Raw genomic sequence first — 18,687 nt, forward strand, 5'->3', positions numbered from 1 at the left:
AACAAAACAAAAACAAAGTTGGCAAAATGAACCGAATTGCATCTGATCCTCTGCAAACAAAACTTCAAAAACTAGTTTCAAAACTAACTATTGCGTGTGGATTTGACCGTGGTGTGCACGCGCTTCCCGTTCTGCACAATGCACTCTTTTTTTGTTTATTGCACAAGAAATACTTGAAACTAGCGTCAAATATTGTGCGTAGGGGGACGAGTTCGGCGCGATGCAAATTCATCAGCTGCATTAAAAACCTCAATCGCTTCAAATACGAGATCCACGAAGTCACCGAGCAACTTTGAGGACGGATTTGAGCTGTAATCTATCTCAACAGTCTGCTACAGGGGGCTGAGGGCCACAGGTGAGGTTAATTTGTTGTATTTTACGTGCCCGTCACTGAACACAACAACCATCGAACTGTAATGAATGGACATTCGGTGTCACCCAGATGACGATGGATTCTTGAGCCTGGTTCCTTTCAAGGTTCCTTCCTCACGCCGTTTTAAGGACTGTTTTCTCGCTACAGTTGCCACTGGCTCACTCATTAAGGATTAACATATAAGGAACACATAGTCAGATGATCACAAGTTATTCAGGCAAATCAAACAACCCCGACGTGAACACGTCTCAATGTGCTTTTCGCAGACGGGTCAGTAATGCATGCTTCTATCGTTCACGTGTTTGCCCCCCCCCCCGAAGTTCTTTCTGGAATCGTATCTGGGTTTTTAAACGCATGGCATCTGGGAAAACCGGTTCGATGGCCCTGTTCTGAACGTCTGGCAAGTAGCCATTAAAAAAAAGAAGAAAAATGTTTTTTTGAGCAAAACGCACACAGAACAGTGTCGCTATTAGGTACCGCGGTTTATTCGTGGGTTTATTCCCAGCGAGGCGTGTAGACTTTAACTTCTACGGGTTTAGGTTTGATTCCCCCTGGACTAGACACATGATTCGGTGCTGTTGAACCGACTCCCGGACGAGAGTTGATCTAATTATCCAGGTATTTCATACACCTAACCTATTATTGCTCTGTATTTTATTTATAAACCTGAGTTTTCTACCATCTGGTGCTTTTCTAAGAAAGTAGACAGAGGGACGGACATTTTCACGAGTAAATGTGACTTTTCATCCACCAGCACTTGCGCACATGGAGCAGGATGATACGTGGGCATTACAGGACGTTTGTACTCCCTTCAGTCTGTAGCCAGTTGTGGGTTATCGAATGTGCCGTGCTAATCCTGAAACGAGAGTTGCTGTAGTCTGCACTAAGGGGCTCAGCGAAGCTGGTTATCTTCCAGCGTACTCGTAATCTGATGCGAATTGTAATGGACAACGTCTTCGATTGGATTTGTACTGATGAATCCTGTTTACTCCCAAAGGATTTGTGGTATCTGCATTCTTCCAATGTTGAAAAAGTAGCTTCAGTATCTTGCAGGCTCGTGGCTGATCATAGCGTACTCCCCGGCACTCTTAATGTCTCCTTGGTTCCTCGGGTCTCCGTCCTTTGTGAAATTGACCACCAACAGTGTAATCGAATCCGCCCCTGTATGTCAGTTAGCATGCCAATCATGTGATGTGCTAACACCTGTGTGGTGAACCCGTGTAATCACGTCGCACCAAAGTGATCAAGGACGCCTGACCCTGTTTCTTCTTTCGTGTACTTTCACGAGGAGATCAATCTAACGAGGAGGTTGAAGCAAGCAAGAGAAACAAGGAAGAACCAGCAGTTAAAACACTGGGAATGACTGTATAATTGTGATGGATCCACCAGATAAGTGGATGTTCTAGTCTGCTTATAAAAGACCAGAGGAAGTGAGAGGATCCTCTGCTGTTAATTGCTCTGATGTTCAAGTTTCTTGTACCTTTCTTAAAAAAAAAACTTACTATCTCTTTCTGTGTGTTCTGCTTTCCCATAGCTTGACTGTGGAGTTTAAAAACATCTCAAAGAAAACATTGGAAACAATTATTCCAGTGTCCCGTTTCTCAATTTTCCTGTGACGACCGATCACTAACCACTTACTACCCTATTTTCTGCCCCGCTGCCCATTCAAACGGGCCAGAACCATGTGAAGCTTTTTTTATGCAGCTCCTGAGTGGACTGTAAGACTATTGCAGTAACGCCCCCAACCTCTGGGGGGTGGCATCCTTAAAATCTCCGTTCCACACTAAAGGCCGCAGCCCTTTTCCGTAAACCCTCACCTCGAGAGGACTCTGTCAGGGTTCGCCATGATGTTCCGGGACCAGGTGGGGATTTTGACGGACTGGTTTAAGGGCTGGAATGAATGCGAGCAGACGGTGGCACTGTTGTCACTGCTCAAGAGGGTTTCGAGGACCCAAGCACGATTCCTCCACATTTGCCTGGAGCACTGGCTGGCCGACTGCACGGAGATACACTTACTGGAGGCTGAGGCCAACAATGCAGGTACGTTGTTCAAGTATTCGGTCATTCCGATTATTTCTGAGTGTCACATATTTTAGAAATTGGAAAGACCAAATGAACGGGAGAAATTGGGTTTGAAGCTCTTGACATACAATGGACTTTTTCTCTCTCCGCAGCCATTGTAAGCCAGTGGCAACAGGAACCCAAAGAGAAGGTTGTGTCACTGCTGCTTTCGCATCTCCCCCTGCTGCAGCCACGTAACAGCGAGGTCAAGTGTGAGTACATGAAGCTGCTACAGCAGGTCCTGAGCCACACCATCGAGAGCAGCTTGTTTGTGGAGGAGAGCCGGCAGCTGCTTTCCTATGCCCTCATCCACCCGGCCACCACGCTTGATGATCGCACCAACCTCGCTTTGTGGCTCAACCATCTCGAGGAGCACTTGTCAGCTCGACCACCACCTGGACCGTATCATCACCATCATCATGCCAGACAGGGCTCAGACGAATGGACAGGTCCGACCGACTCCTTGGAGGTGGCACATGCCTGGCATGATAAATCGCCATCCACGTGTAGCTCGCCTGCCGGCCAGAACGGGCACATGGGCTTCCCGAGTGCAGCTGGAGTTCCCTCTCCTATCAACAGCACAGGTCAGTGGTGCAGGTGTTAAATGTTTGGAAAATATCAGTAGTTTGGGGAGCGTACAATCGCAGTTAAGGGTTAGTAGTTTGAGGAGTGACCAATTGCAGTTAAGGGTTGGTAGTTTGAGGAGTGGCCACTTGCAGTCAAAGGTTGGTAGTTTGGAGAGCGGGCAATCACTGTCAAGGGTTGGTAGTTTGGGGAGCGGACAATCACAGAGTACTGTCGGTAGTTTGGGGAGCGGACAATCGCAGAGTACTGTCGGTAGTTTGGGAGCGGACAATCGCAGAGAAGGTTAGGTAGTTTGGGGAGCCTACAATCGCAGTTAAGGGTCGGTAGTTTGAGGAGTGGCCACTTGCAGTCAAGGGTTGGTAGTTTGAGGAGTGGCCACTTTCAGTCAAAAGTTGGTAGTTTGGGGAGCAGGCAATCACTGTCAAGGGTTTTTAGTTTGGGGAGCGGACAATCACAGAGAAGGGTCGGTAGTTGGGAGCGTACAATCGCAGTTAAGGGTCGGTAGTTTGAGGAGTGGCCACTTGCAGTCAAGGGTTGTAAGTTTGGGAGTGGCCACTTGCAGTCAAAAGTGCAGTTGGTAGTTTGGGGAGCGGGCAATCACTGTCAAGGGTTGGTAGTTTGCAGAGCGGACAATCACAGAGAAGCGTTTGTAGTTTGGGGAGCAGACAATCACAGAGAAGCGTTGTAGTTTGGGGTGTGGGCACTTGCAGTCAAGGGTTGGTAGTTTGGGGAGCAGACAATTGCACATAAGGGTTAGTAGTTTGGGATGTGGACTAACTATTGTTTTTATTCTATAGGCCTGTCTGGTCAGGTACAACCAAGCTCAGTGACACGCTCGATGTCTCTTGTTCCTGGCAACCAACCGGGCTGCAGCTCCGACTGGCTGGGCCAGGACGAAGTGGGCGGTCGCCAGGGTGTAACGGGGGCGGAGCATGCACCGCTGTCTCCACAGGGCAGCGTAGCTTCTTCAGGCAGTGAACAAACGGAGGATCAAACCAACACACGGAACACGTTCCAGGAGGACGGCAGCGGCATGAAAGGTGAAGCTTTTAAGCTTTTGTTAAATGAAAATAAATAAACGAAACCTGTTTATAGCAGCAGTTTCTGTTTAACATGAAATATACCTTTCGATCTAAATGTTGATTGTGTCCTAGATGTGCCAACGTGGTTAAAGAGCCTCCGTCTGCACAAGTACGCATCCCTGTTCTCCCAGATGAGTTATGAGGAGATGATGGTCCTTACCGAACAACATCTAGAATCACAGGTCAGGGTTTCTTCATCTGCAGCTGGAAAAACTGTGTCCAATTAAACAAAGGGCCTGACGTCTCCTTTTTCTTGATCAGATCTGTCATGATGCATGTTTTAGGGGGAAGTTCTGTCTGCTTTATTTTACAGAATGTGACCAAAGGAGCCCGGCACAAGATCGCCCTCAGCATTCAGAAGCTGCGAGAACGACAAAGTGTCCTCAAGTCTCTTGAAAAGGTGAGCTTCACAAAAAATGTCCCGCACACCAACCGGGTTTTTCTTCGTATACCGTTTCCTCAAGCGATCTTCAACATCCCAATCCTCCACAGGATATCCTCGAAGGTGGGAATGTTAGGAACGCCTTGCAGGAACTTCAGCAAATCGTCATCACGCCCATCAAAGCCTACAGCCCAACCACTGCTTCCCAGAGAGAGGTGGAGCCCACCAACAAGGCAGCCAATACCGTGGAAGAGAAAGATGCGTCTGTAGAGGGCTTTCAGAGCCACAATCCTTCGCCCTGTGACGGGGAGACTTCGTCCACGCCCATCTCGGAAGGGGACATTCCCGGGCAGTTTACGCGGGTGATGGGGAAAGGTGATGCTCGCAATTTGTAAAAATAAGTTCCGTAGGTAACACATAGCGATATACACACGTAGCAATGCTGAATTTGTTGCGTTTCAGTGTGTACGCAGCTGCTGGTGTCGCGGCCAGACGAGGAGAACATCAGTTGCTATCTACAACTTATCGAGAAGTGCTCAACACATGAGGTGAGACTTTTCGAAGCTGTTCTTGGCGTTTTATTACTAATATATTTTGAGTAATTTATGATTTCTTTTTTATATTGTCTTTTGTGATGAATGTTTATTAAAGGTCGACCAATATTTCCCGATAACCGATTAATTCGTCGATTGTCGATACTGGATTAAAAGTAAAAACACACTCCATGTAAAATAGTACTGATCCTTTTTACAAAAAGAAAGCGGTACTGATTCATGTAATATGAATATATTAATTAATTAATATAATTATATATTTATGCATCACGCAGCATCAGTGATTCGCCTCTAGAGGCTGCTTTGGTAATGACGACGGACCTATTCATCCGCTCAAGTGCTACCCGGAAAAACTATCGGAACTATGGAACCATCGGTGCCAATTAATCTGTAAAACCGGTGAATCGGTCGACCTCTAGCGCCTATGCCATCGTAATTCTTTGCGTGTGTGTGATGTTTAGGCGTTCACAGAGACGCAGAAGAAGCGGTTGGCGTCGTGGAAGCAGCAGGTGCTGAAGCTGCTTCGCCTTTTCCCACGGAAAGCCATGCTGGACATGCCCGTGTACAGACAGAAAGGGTCCGTCTCATGGACTACTGCACATGTTTGAAGAAGGACTTATTTAGAAACCTTCGGGTCAATAGGTGGTACTAATTCTGCTGTGTGTGTGTGTGTGTGTGTGTGTGTGTGTGTGTGTGTGTGTGTGTGTGTAGGTGGGCGTACGGGTCAAACTCTTTGCCCACAGCAGGCTCTGTGGCTGGAGGGGTGTCTCGGCGAGGACAAAGACAGTTCCCTCTGCCCCCTCGTGGAGCGCCGCTTCCCAGTCGCATGGGCATCATTACACACTCGCCACGACACACACTCGCCAACCAGCCAGCTCTCAGCACGCAGGGCAGACAGGTCAGTGTGCAGTGTTTCTGTATGTACATCCGAGTCTCTGTGTGTGTGTGTGTGTGTGTGTGTGTGTGTGTGTGTGTGTGTGTGTGTGTGTTAGAGAAATGAGCAAAACACTGGGCGAGACTCTGATGATGCAGTGCATTTCAGAACCTGTGGTTTGGGAATCCCGGAGGAAGCAACAGCATGCCGAGTCAGAGCCGGAGCTCAGTACAGAGAACACACTCCCTCCCTGTACACACGTCTCCACAAACCATGCTCCTGTTTCAGCAACCAGGTACACACCCTTTCTTTGTTTCTGCATGTAGACACACACACACTTTCTTCCTCTCACACTTGTCTTGGTTGCTTCTGCCAGAATGCGCGGTTCCAGGGACTGACCTGGAGATCAACCCCACGCTGGAGTCACTGTGCCTCAGTATGACTGAACACGCCTTAGGAGGTACGGCCAATCACTGCACAGCTTTACACACCCCTGTCCAATCAGCACTCGGTTCAGAACTAACCAATCAGTTGTTGGACCGGACACGTATCCACGATCGGACCACATGTGTGTGTCTCCTGGTTCTATTATCAGTACAGATTTACTGTGCTCTGAAAATAACTCATCATACAGCCATTATTTTCTGAATAACTGGCAACGAAAGTGAGTCCACCCTCAGTGAACATGTCAAAACTGTCCAGTGTGAATATTGTGTGTGAGCACCATCGTTATCCAGCACTGCTTTAATCCTCCTGGGTATGGAATTCACCAGAGCTGCACAGGTTGTTGCTGGGATCCTCTTTCACTCCTCCACAATGACATCACAGAGCTGCTGGATGTTACACACATGAAGCTTCTCCACCTTCCGCTTGAGGTGTTCAACAGGGTTCAGGTCTGAAAACATACTTGGCCACCTTTACCCTCAGACAGGGAGTCGTCTCCTTGGCGGTGTGTTTGGGATAATTTTCATGTTGGAAAACTGCCGTTCAGACCAGTTTCTGAAGAAGGGCATCCTGTTCTGCTTCAGAAGTTTACAGTACATGTTGAAATCCATCTTTTTCTCAATAAACCGCAGCTCTCATGCAGCCTCAGACCGTGATCCTGTCACCACCATGCTTGACTGTAGGGAAGACACACTTTTCTTTGTGCTTCTCAAAAGGGCGTCACCACACATGCTGGACACCATCTGAGCCAAACAAGTCTCATCAGAACTTTCCTGCAGGCCGACTTGTTGCGGTGTGCGGCATATGGTCTGAGCACCGACGAGTGGACCTTCTGCTTCTGCAACCTCTAATGCAACGCTTCAGCACTCACGTCTGGTTTTTTTGAAGCAGCTTCTGCACCTGACGCACAGCACGAGGACTCATCTTTGATGGACCCTTACGAGGTCTGTTCTGAGTGAACACTTTCTGATGATTCTGATCTTCTTATAGCAGAGGTGTCTTTTGTGGAGAGCAACACTTCTAATTCTTAAGTCCTCATACCAGATACACACATCTGTATGGTTCTGGAAAGCAGACAAAAACATGAACATGATGAAAAGGACGTGTGGCTTTGCACGCTTACACCACGTACAGCTCTTATCACTGAGGGTGGACTCACTTTTGTTGCCAGTTATTTAGACAATAATGTCTGCATGTTGTTATTTTTAGAGAACAGTAAATCTGTACTGATAAACAGCTGCACATTGATACTCGTAAATATATTTTTCATTTCTACAGTATTGTATTGAGAATATGTAATAAAATAACTGCTGAAATGGGAGGGGTGCACTCACTTTTGTGAGAAAGGTATATTGCCTATTAAAAGAGCATTATTACTATCATAAGGACCTTTTTTTCCTATTCGTTGCTATTGAAATTAAAAACATTTATTTTTCCAAAAATAGATACTGGATTAAAAAAAACAAACATAACACTAAATGTAAAATAGCACTGATTTAATTACAAAAATACTAAATTAAAATCATGTGCTAAAGGAATATAAATATGAATATATTCATCGCTAAATATAATTTAATATTTAATAAATGATCAACAATAAACATAATATAGTGCAGTGCGCAATGCAGTGTCAGCGATTCGCCTCTAGAGGCCGCTCTTGCAATGGCAGCAGACCTTCTCAGCCTCTTCAGCAGCGTGGTTATGGATTTTGCAGATGGTTCCAGCAATTCAGTGCCACGACCTCGTTTAATATCTGAAACATTTCAGTTTGAAAGCCAAACTTTATTATTAAATACGGATATGATACGAGTGAAACGTATATTTAAAATTACATTTTCAATATATGTCTCTGGCATTGTTCAGAGCGCCGTCCCAAATGTGGGGGCGGACCGTAGTTTGGGGACCCCGATCTAAGGGATAGATTGTGTTACCAGGGCAACGTCCTATCGTCATACTGTCAAGAAGCATAAAACGGGTACGACATTTAGGCAAAGTATTAACTTTCTCCGTCTTTCTTTGTGCAGATGGAATGGACAGAACGTCGACAATATGAAAAACGACAGCAGCCTGAAAAATCAAGGAAATTCACTTCACGCATGTGCGGCCCGGAGCTCGCAAATCCACGCAAGAAAGGAAAAAACAAAACAAAAAAACTAACCCACCACACACCAAACGATCCACTACAAAAGAAAAGCGTCTAGAAATCGAACTGTGTACACGTGCTCTTGATATTTTTCTACTTTATTATTACTAAGTTTATTATGAACCGCTCTATGAGGTGAGGTAGCGGCGTGCGTCCGGATCGCGTCTCGCTAGCGTCTACGCTCGTGTCCCCCTGGAGGGACGAGTGGTCTCCCGCGGGGTGAACTCGAATGAAAGGTGAAAGGGTGCGACGGAGTGAAACTGTGTGGGGTCGTTCAAAAGGGTAGAATGATGTGGTGCTGCATTTAAAGGGGCACCGGAGTTCTCAACACAAACACACACACACACATTTTTCCATCCACCTGCATGTTTGGGGAAAATCAGCGAACACTTGAAACACAATCGACGTCACCTGAAACGTACATCACGCGATCGGGTTTTTCTTTTTTCCCGGCAAACGTCGATCGTTGAGCATTTCCTCCCTTTTCAACCAATCACTGCCTTGTGATGTCATCACCGTGCGCCCCGGACTCCTCCTGACGGACCCAGTTTGACTTCCAGGCTCTATATATATAATGTATGTATGTGTATATATAGCGTTTCGCCAAACTGTAAATTGTGGGTAGACAAAAGAAATAAAACGGATGATTTGGTTGCAAATTCTGTAGCTATGAACGCAAACTACTAACAAAATACTAAACCCGATCGCTCGCTCGGTGGATCTCGTGTAAATACGGTCGACGCTTCAATATTTACGGATATTTTGCTTTATTTATGACTTGAGATGAGAACAGCCTGACGGGTCAACGGCGTACGCTGATGACATCAGAGCCTGGCTCGAAGAAACGCCGAGAATAATCGTGTTCACACACTTCGTACTGACGCGCTGCATGAAAAGCTTCTGGGCACTTTGTGAACTCCGTTGGCAGAATTATTATTATTATTATTATTTTTATTTTATATTCAAAGCGAAACAAACTCTTTGCATCATCAATGGTTTGTTGGTGGATTATTTTTTCCCCGTACCAGTAATTACTGTTGTGTGACGACGAATCTCTGGAGGAGAAAGAATGAAGAACACTATCGACATTCCACATTGTGATAGTTCCAGGGAGCGAGCGCGAGACATTCGAGACGCCGCGAGACCAATTCAACGCGAAACGGGCAAAGTGAACAAAAGGTTGTAGGAGCTCAGCGATTGGCCGATCTGAGTCGACTGAAGCACCGCCCCTCGTCGCCTGTGTGTGTGTGTTGGGGGGAGGGGATAAAAATTCCGAAAACGCATTCGCGATCGTTCATTACAAAGTTCACCGTCGTAAAAAGTTTACAGTACAGGATTTTTTATGTTCATCTTGCTGGCACTTGTTTTTTTTTTTCTTCTTTTTTTTCATTTTATAAATAATCACCCGATTACTACAGACGCAACGCCAGAGATTGTCTGACAACGACTCGCTAAATCTCAACACATAAAAAAAGTCTTGCTTGCAGGCATCGACATGTTTACAAAGCAGAGAGACACAACTGATCTTTACGACGCAGGCGATTACGGGCTTCTACTGTTTTTTTTTAACCACCCCCACTTAAAAATATATATAAAATATGATTGTGTGTGTGTGTGTGTGTGAGTGTGTGTAAAAGGCGGAGCTGGACTCATACGTTCCTTTTTTTTCTTCCTTTTTCTAGGGACGTGCCTATTATTCACTTTTTCACTCATATGCCATTCCACCTCTCTCTCCCTCTCTCTCTCTCGCTCTCGCTCTCTCTCGCTCTTCTTTTCTCGCATATTTTCCTCAAACCCAGCCGTTTTTTTTCATTCTCTCTCCCCTCCACTCGAGATTTTATGACTCAAAACACAAAAGGTGCTTTTATATATATATATATATATATATATATATATATATATATATATATATATATATATATATATATACACACACACACATATATATATATATATATGTGTGTATATATATATATATATATATATATATATGTGTGTGTGTATATATATATATATATATGTATGTATATGTGTTTTGATTTTGTTTATTTTGGTCTCCTATAATGACCTCTGATGGTACAGCCCGCTAGCGTGTTGAACTGTAAAAGTCTTACAGGCCATTTAAAAAAAAAAAAAAGAAAGAAAGAAAACTCTGAGAGTCATGTGTACAGGTGTCCGAATTGTTCTTTATGTCCTGCGCAGCCTGATTTGTTTTGTTTTTTTTCTCTAGTAAAAACGTACATGAATTCTAGGTTTCTGGAATCTGTGTCTTATTTATTTATTTGTTTTTAAATTATTATTTTGGACAGAACAGCCCATGGCCCGATCATCTCACACGACCAAGTTGGCTCGATCTCTGGAGCCCCACGGACAGTACAGAAATAAATTGATGGTATTATAGGAAGATACGGTTGTGTCGCTGAAACGAGGTTTCTGTCCTCACCTCCCTGATGCCTTCGCCACAGCACATCCCAAATAATTAGATAAACTACTGTTAATTATAATATACAGTAAGGAAAATAAATATTTGAACACTCTGCTATTTTGCAAGTTCTCCCACTTAGAAATCATGGAGGGGTCTGAAATTGTCATCGTAGGTGCATGTCCACTGTGAGAGACATAATCTAAAAAAAAAATCCAGAAATCACAATGTATGATTTTTAAACTATTTATTTGTATGATACAGCTGCAAATAAGTATTTGAACACCTGAGAAAGTCAATGTTAATATTTGGTACAGTAGCCTTTGTTTGCAATTACAGAGGTCAAACGTTTCCTGTAGTTTTTCACCAGGTTTGCACACACTGCAGGAAGGATCTGGCCCACTCCTCCACACAGATCTTCTCTAGATCAGTCAGGTTTCTGGCCTGTCGCTGAGAAACACGGAGTTTGAGCTCCCTCCAAAGATTCTCTATTGGGTTTAGGTCTGGAGACTGGCTAGGCCACGCCAGAACCTTGATATGCTTCTTACAGAGCCACTCCTTGGTTATCCTGGCTGTGTGCTTCGGGTCATTGTCATGTTGGAAGACCCAGCCTCGACCCATCTTCAATGCTCTAACTGAGGGAAGGAAGTTGTTCCCCAAAATCTCGCAATACATGGCCCTGGTCATCCTCTCCTTAATAAAGTGCAGTCGCCTGTCCCATGTGCAAAAAACACCCCAAAGCATGATGCTACCACCCCCATGCTTCACAGTAGGGATGGTGTTCTTGGGATGGTACTCATCATTCTTCTTCCTCCAAACACGTTTGGTTCTATTTTGGTCTCATCTGACCACATGACTTTCTCCCATGACTCCTCTGGATCATTCAAATGGTCATTGGCAAACTTAAGACGTGCCTGGACATGTGCTGGTTTAAGCAGGGGAACCTTCCATGCCATGCATGATTTCAAACCATGACGTCTTAGTGTATTACCAACAGTAACCTTGGAAACGGTGGTCCCAGCTCTTTTCAGGTCATTGACCAGCTCCTCCCGTGTAGTTCTGGGCTGATTTCTCACCTTCCTTAGGATCATTGAGACCCCACGAGGTGAGATCTTGCATGGAGCCCCAGTCCGAGGGAGATTGACAGTCATGTTTAGCTTCTTCCATTTTACAATGATTGCTCCACTAGTGGACCTTTTTTCACCAAGCTGCTTGGCAATTTCCCCGTAGCCCTTTCCAGCCTTGTGGAGGTGTACAATTTTGTCTCTAGTGTCTTTGGACAGCTCTTTGGTCTTGGCCATGTTAGTAGTTGGATTCTTACTGATTGTATGGGGTGGACACGTGTCTTTATGCAGCTAACGACCTCAAACAGGTGCATCTAATTTAGGATAATAAATGTAGTGGAGGTGGACATTTTAAAGGCAGACTAACAGGTCTTTGAGGGTCAGAATTCTAGCTGATAGACAGGTGTTCAAATACTTATTTGCAGCTGTATCATACAAATAAATAGTTTAAAAATCATATATTGTGATTTCTGGATTTTTTTTTTTTTAGATTATGTCTCTCACAGTGGACATGCACCTACGATGACAATTTCAGACCCCTCCATGATTTTTAAGTGGGAGAACTTGCAAAATAGCAGTGTTCAAATACTTATTTTCCTCACTGTACATTATTATTAAAAATATTAAACACTATTGAAAGATGAATTGTCCAATTAGAGTTGCATTTGGATAGTTATGTATATATATTTATATTATGTCCATAAAACATTTCCTTTGTCAATTCTTTTCCTTTTGACACCCCCCCCAAAAAAAAGAAAAAAAGTTAAATCTTTAGTCCTGAAGAAGTTGGGAAAATTTTAGCTTTAACCTCTGACACTGTAGACTAGTAGACTAGTAAGAATATAACCAGACCAATCAGAATCCGTCAAGCTCAGTGGTTCATTCTCTGGGTTGCTGATCGGAAGGTCTGGGTTTCAAGCCCCTCTTCTGCTCTTGGGCCCTTGAGCAAGGCCCTTAACCCTCCAGAGATGCTGTATCATGTCTGTCCCTTCTTCAAACAAAGAATTTTACTGCTCTGTAACACATATGTGACAATTAAAAAAACATCTTTACCTTTGTGATGTTTATTTGTGCACTATTTTAAAAGGGTCATTGATACTGTTGGTATCATTAGTGCTGTCTGTATGGTGACATTCGTTCGGTCCTTCATCGCCATTTCTCGGATCTTTTACCTGAAAATGCAACCATGTGCACCTTCCAGGCTTTATTTTTCCAACATGCTTTATGAGAAAGATCTTTTTTTTAAATATGGGTACTTTTTAAAATAAAATACTGGAATATGTGAAAATAAATAATATGTAGAGTAAAAGTCAATGACACGGTGTCCTTGTTGTTAAAGCTCTCCAATTTCTCTTTCACTCACACACACATAGAGAGAGAGAGTCTAACTGTGGCTTCAGCAAGTGTCTGTTTCAGCACCGTGGACAGCTCCGCCTCCCTCAGTGCAGGGTTGCCAGGTTGACGTTTTTCGCATTTATTCTATCTAATCATTATAAGAATATCCCTGGGATCGTCTTTACTATAATCCAAACTTGACATTAACACCTAAACTATGAGATACACTACAGCATCCAAATTCCTCCTATACACTTGTCTTCAAATGAGTGGGAACAGTATGTGGAAGAACCAGGTTCAGGTATTTGTTCAAGAAGAAGAATGATAAAATGCTGCATCAGATCTCCCAGCTTCCACACTTTCCTCTTAAAAATGAAAGTGTACCTGCAACCAATTTCTTCTCCTCTGTCAGCCACATGTATAAATACGAACTTGTGCAGTTTGCTACAGATGCTGTTTGTAAGCTCTGACTCGTGTGCACTTTGACCATCCAATCAAAGGCTGTGAAAAAGTTGCTCTTCTTGTACGCCTGCTAGATGGCCTCAGTGTTGCCAAATAGAAATCTGACTGTTAAATCAGCAGCTTTATTGTCTTATTTGAAGCTACTGGCGCCACACTGTTGATTCTTAAGGCCTCACAGAAAGACCCTTTGACCCTAATGACACGTGAAATGATGGCTGAAATCTGATTGGATAGCAACTCCTACAAATCAAGTCCTTAAACTTTGCCATTTTTCCTGCTTCCAACACATTGACGAAGGACAAAATCTTCACTTGCTGCCCAATATATCGCACCCACAAACAGCTGCCATGATGAAGATATAATCAGTGTTTTTCCACTTGTTATGACGTCACAATGTTATGACTGATCGGTGTATTTTTGACACAAGGAGATGTAACAATGCGGGATTTTCCGAATCAGGTCACTCCAATCTGGCAACCTGGTGTTCAGGCTCCCCGGACACGGTGTTCGGCTTCAGGTCGCTCCTCTGAATCCGGTTTAAGGATCCTGAATTAAACAGCGGACTGAATCCCAGGTTTTAATGCATCATGCTTCTGATTTTACCTGCGTTTTTCTGCATTTTAACCCGAGGTAAGATTCACCTTCCGCCATTTTATCCCCATAGAGGAGACGCAGTTTTCTTACAGTTGCCTGCATATTCGTTTTAAATTAATAGCTGTAAAAAATAAATCAAATATATATTTTTTTTATTTTCATAAAAAAAACATAGCTACATTTTTTAGGGAACGACAAAACCAAAATCACATTTTATTCACTTCATTGATTTTATTTCATTTTTTTTTTATTTTACTCAGCGTCTATTACATGACGAGGCTTCATCCCAAATACATTCTTTATTAAACATAAAGCGTGCTAGCTCAACTACTAGGTAATGAAATCAGACCCTATGTAGGGCCCCTATGTAGGGCGCATCGGAACCATTTAAGAACTCGTTATCCTGACAGGATCCAGGGCGTTATATAAAACTTATATTTATACATACAAAGAGCTAAAATAAATAAATGAATTATAAATTAATTGCTTATAAAATATAAATATACATATTTCTTTATTTAATAATAACGTAACGTGACCTAAAATCTTAAAAAAGTAGACTTGAACGCTACTGAAAAGCCTGTGGGAGAATCTCAAATACCTTCACATCCCCTACACACTTCAGAGCAGTACAAGTGCCGCACACTAACACACTTCCTAGTGGCCTTCGGAGACCCAGATGGAGGCGTTTGGGACTGGACCGTTATGCTAATGATTCTCGGGCAAGGCGCCGGAACACGTGATTTCTTTGCTTTTTTTTATTTTTAATTTTAATTTTATAAATATACCTACAAATAATAAAGGAAATAATAAATAACCACCTGGTTCTTTTTAAAAAATGTATTAATCATTTTTTTCCATAAAATCGTATTGTTCTTTTATATGTATTTATTTATTTATTAATGTATTTTAATTATTTAAATTATTTTTCCGTCTTCATGGTTTGTACGCTGATTTTTTTTTTTCAGAAGTTTAAGGCTGTATCCTAAATGGATAATTAAACATCATTTTAACGGCGCACATTTGATTAACACGCGATTAGTGCAGTGTGGCCATTTTGTAAAAAAAATATAAATAAATCAATAAAAGGAAGGTAAAACTAACGCAAATTTACTCACGCCTTTCATTCTTTTAAAATGAATAAATAAACTCCACTGGGAAAAATCTTGTTGTTTTACCGATGCGCAGAGTCTCGAATCGAGCCCCGAAATCCTCCATGATGCGCACATCCGGCAATTAAAACCGTCCGTGTGGAAACACGGAAAAAGTTTCATTTGTTGTCCTAATGATTTACGTAATTTAAAACACCAGAATCACCAGCAGATAATATTTTGTCTGCATGCGCTATGTTGAGTTTGGTTTAATTAATAATAAACACATATTTGCATAAAGCATCCATATTTGTCCATGTTGATTAGAATAATAAAAACTTGAAAAGTATTAACTGATGGTACGTTTAGAACAGATAATTTTGAGCGAAACAGATAACTCCAATCCGGTCAGTAGGGGGGGCTGTTCTATGGTTATAATTGTGAACTGAAAATGTTCAAATCAAGATTTATTAATAACAATTATAAATTGTGAGAATTATTTTCCATTCTTACTTTGCAGTCGGAAGTCTGCCCGTGTCGGACGTGAAGGTCAGAGCCGTGTTTATACGTTACTCCTCCTTTACGTTCTAATTTACCTGTTGAGGTTTCATCTCAGAGGCCAGGTGTCACCTGACAGCTAACAGGTGTGTGTTTGTAGGGCAGCAGTTGTCTGGAGGATGCGAGCATGAGGACGGGTGGGCACTGGCCCCCCGCAGGCTGTGACGGACAGGTGACAGGTGAGATGTTGATCCCGCCCACAATGAAATACACATGTAGTTTGTTTTTCCTTACTGAAAACATTGTCTTTTTACGTGTGTGTGTGTGTGTGTGTGTATGTGTGTGTGTGTGTGTGTGTGTGTGTGTGTGTGGTTTTCAGATGACACCTTGACCCCTGAAGAGCGGCATCAGGGTCTGCTGAGGGAGCTACAGGAGCTGGTTGAAAACGGTCAGTGTTTTCTCTCTCACACACACACACACACACACACACACACACTTTTTGCCATTCTTTAAAGCGACTGTATTGTGCAATACATATAAAGCAGAAAATCAGTGAGAAGCCACGCCCCTTTCAGTGGTGCAAAGGCCACTCCTACTTCACTGAGACAGTCAGGTACATGCCACGCCTTCTTCAGAGTGAATGACCTAGGCCACGCCCCCTTTACTGACACAGACAGGCCCAGGCCACGCCTTCTTTAGTGCGCTTGTAGTGTCCACACTCTTTTGATGGGAACCAAAGTATGTGATTTGGGACACAGCCCAACCCTTGTCTTTTATGTTTCAGAGCTCAAGAGAGAGAATGAATACACTCGAGAAACCGAGGAGTACGACCTGAACATGGGTGACCAGGAGGACAAGAAAGAAGTGAGACAGAGGGATGAAGTTGGGATGAAGGACAAGAAACAGGAGGATGAAGAACCAGAACAGGAGGAGGAGGAGAGCGCTCGAGAACTGGAGGAACTGCTGGCTGAAGAGATCCGAAAGAAAGAAGCGGGGAAAAATGATGACACGGAGCTGGAGGAGCTGAGAAGGAAGGAGGAGGAGGAGTCTGAAAATGATGAGGAGGAGGAGAGGAGGAAGAACGAGGCCGAGCTGACGGCGGAGAAGGAGAAGGTGGAGCGCGAGCTCAAGGCGCTGACGAGTGACGAGACGAAGGTAAAGGAGAGGCAGGAGAAGGAGGAGGAGCTTCAGGAGCTGCTGCAGAAGATGGAACGAGCCAAGGAGGAAGAGGAGGAGGAAGGACCAACGGAGGGAGAGAGGGGAAAGGAGGAATACACAACGCCCGAGACTAAAGAGCTGCAGCAGAAGAGGGAGATGGAGAAAGCGAGCGACGAGAGGACACGCCAGTTCGAGAAGGAGCGATACAGTGATGATGAGGAGGATGAGGAGGAGGAAGGCGGAGATGAAGACGAGGAGGAGGAGCAAGACGAATCCGAGGTTTTCAATAACTGCATCACATTTCTGTATCTTTCAGTGGCGTTATGGAAAAATAATCAATGACAAATGTTACAGTTACATTTGGGACACGACTGAAAAAATTAATGTGTGTGTGTGTGTGTGTGTGTGCGTGTGTGCGTGTGTGTGTGTGTGACAGGAGCTGTTGGAGATTGAATCCCAGTTGAGGAGAGTGGCGGCCGAGCTGAGGAAACTGCACCGGGGCTAAAAACACACTCAGATGACACACACATGACACACACACACACACACATGACACACACACACACACACTCACGCGTTATGACATTAACGGAATTCCCTTCACCCTACACAGAAACACACTTCATCACTCACAGTCCAGGTCATAACGCTGACTCTGCACTAACAAAAAAAACAGCTACACACACACACACACACACACACACACACACACACACACACACATGAACACAGTAATTTCTTTCTCTAACACATTTAATTTCTCTATGTAATAGTTGTAGTGTTTACTGTGTCGCAGTTACATGGCCAGTTTTAATTATGCAATGATGATGATGATGGTGGTGATGATGGTGGTGATGATGATGAAGGTGATGGTGATAATGATGATGGTAATAAAGGTGATGGTGATGATGATGATGATGGTAGTGATGATGGTGATGATGATGGTAGTGATGATGATGATGGTGGTGATGATGATGATGGTGATGATGATGGTGATGATGATGATGGTAGTGATGATGATGGTGGTGGTGGTGGTGATGATGATGATGGTGATGGTGATGATGATGATGGTAGTGATGATGGTGGTGGTGATGATGGTGGTGGTGATGATGGTGGTGGTGATGATGGTAGTGGTGATGATGATGATGATGATGGTGGTGATAATGGTGATGGTGATGATGATGGTAATGAAGGTGATGGTGATGATGATGATGGTAATGATGATGATGATGGTGGTGATGATGACGATGATGATGGTGGTGATAACGGTGATGGTGATGATGAAGGTGATGGTGGTAATGATGATGATGATGGTAATGAAGGTGATGGTGATGATGATGATGGTGGTGGTGGTGATGATGATGATGGTGATGGTGATGATGATGATGGTAGTGATGATGTTGGTGGTGATGATGGTTGTGGTGATGATGATGATGATGATGGTGGTGATAATGGTGATGGTGATGATGATGGTAATGAAGGTGATGGTGATGATGATGATGGTAATGATGATGATGGTGGTGATGATGACGATGATGATGGTGGTGATAACGGTGATGGTGATG

The 18,687-nt window shown here is 43.7% G+C and overlaps 3 protein-coding genes across 7 annotated transcripts in view; 2 read left to right on the forward strand and 1 right to left on the reverse strand.

The window, feature by feature from the left end:
• LOC124394940 (protein Smaug homolog 2) overlaps positions 1-10,100 on the forward strand; it is an 11,547-nt gene extending 1,447 nt beyond the window's left edge. For 2 of the 4 annotated variants that reach the window (XM_046863451.1, XM_046863449.1), the window contains exons 2-12: positions 1,908-2,413; positions 2,548-3,018; positions 3,817-4,059; positions 4,174-4,283; positions 4,415-4,501; positions 4,594-4,858; positions 4,946-5,031; positions 5,499-5,614; positions 5,749-5,935; positions 6,080-6,371; positions 8,380-10,100. In XM_046863451.1, coding sequence (XP_046719407.1) covers positions 2,218-2,413; positions 2,548-3,018; positions 3,817-4,059; positions 4,174-4,283; positions 4,415-4,501; positions 4,594-4,858; positions 4,946-5,031; positions 5,499-5,614; positions 5,749-5,935; positions 6,080-6,371; positions 8,380-8,408 — 2,082 coding nt within the window. In that variant the 5' untranslated portion in view covers positions 1,908-2,217 and the 3' untranslated portion in view covers positions 8,409-10,100. Of the gene's footprint in view, positions 1-202; positions 356-1,907; positions 2,414-2,547; positions 3,019-3,816; positions 4,060-4,173; positions 4,284-4,414; positions 4,502-4,593; positions 4,859-4,945; positions 5,032-5,498; positions 5,615-5,748; positions 5,936-6,079; positions 6,372-8,379 lie in introns of all 4 variants that reach the window. The other 2 variants (XM_046863452.1, XM_046863450.1) reach the window with 2 other exon arrangements.
• Positions 1-18,042, reverse strand: part of gmfg (glia maturation factor, gamma) — a 25,428-nt gene extending 7,386 nt beyond the window's left edge. For both annotated transcript variants that reach the window (XM_046863458.1, XM_046863457.1), the window contains exon 1: positions 17,803-18,042. The gene's annotated coding sequence lies outside the window, so the exon portion shown is untranslated. The remainder of the gene's footprint in view (positions 1-17,802) is intronic.
• LOC124394942 (cilia- and flagella-associated protein 251) lies at positions 14,241-17,786 on the forward strand. The gene is made up of 6 exons (XM_046863454.1): positions 14,241-14,411; positions 15,987-16,015; positions 16,125-16,203; positions 16,344-16,412; positions 16,749-17,401; positions 17,559-17,786. The coding sequence occupies exons 1-6, from the start codon at positions 14,369-14,371 to the stop codon at positions 17,625-17,627; spliced, it is 942 nt and encodes a 313-aa protein (XP_046719410.1). The 5' UTR covers positions 14,241-14,368; the 3' UTR covers positions 17,628-17,786.
• Positions 18,043-18,687: the final 645 nt, after the last annotated feature.

The sequence above is a fragment of the Silurus meridionalis genome, chromosome 12 (assembly GCF_014805685.1).
Source record: "Silurus meridionalis isolate SWU-2019-XX chromosome 12, ASM1480568v1, whole genome shotgun sequence".
NCBI classification, from domain to species: Eukaryota; Metazoa; Chordata; class Actinopteri; order Siluriformes; family Siluridae; genus Silurus; species Silurus meridionalis.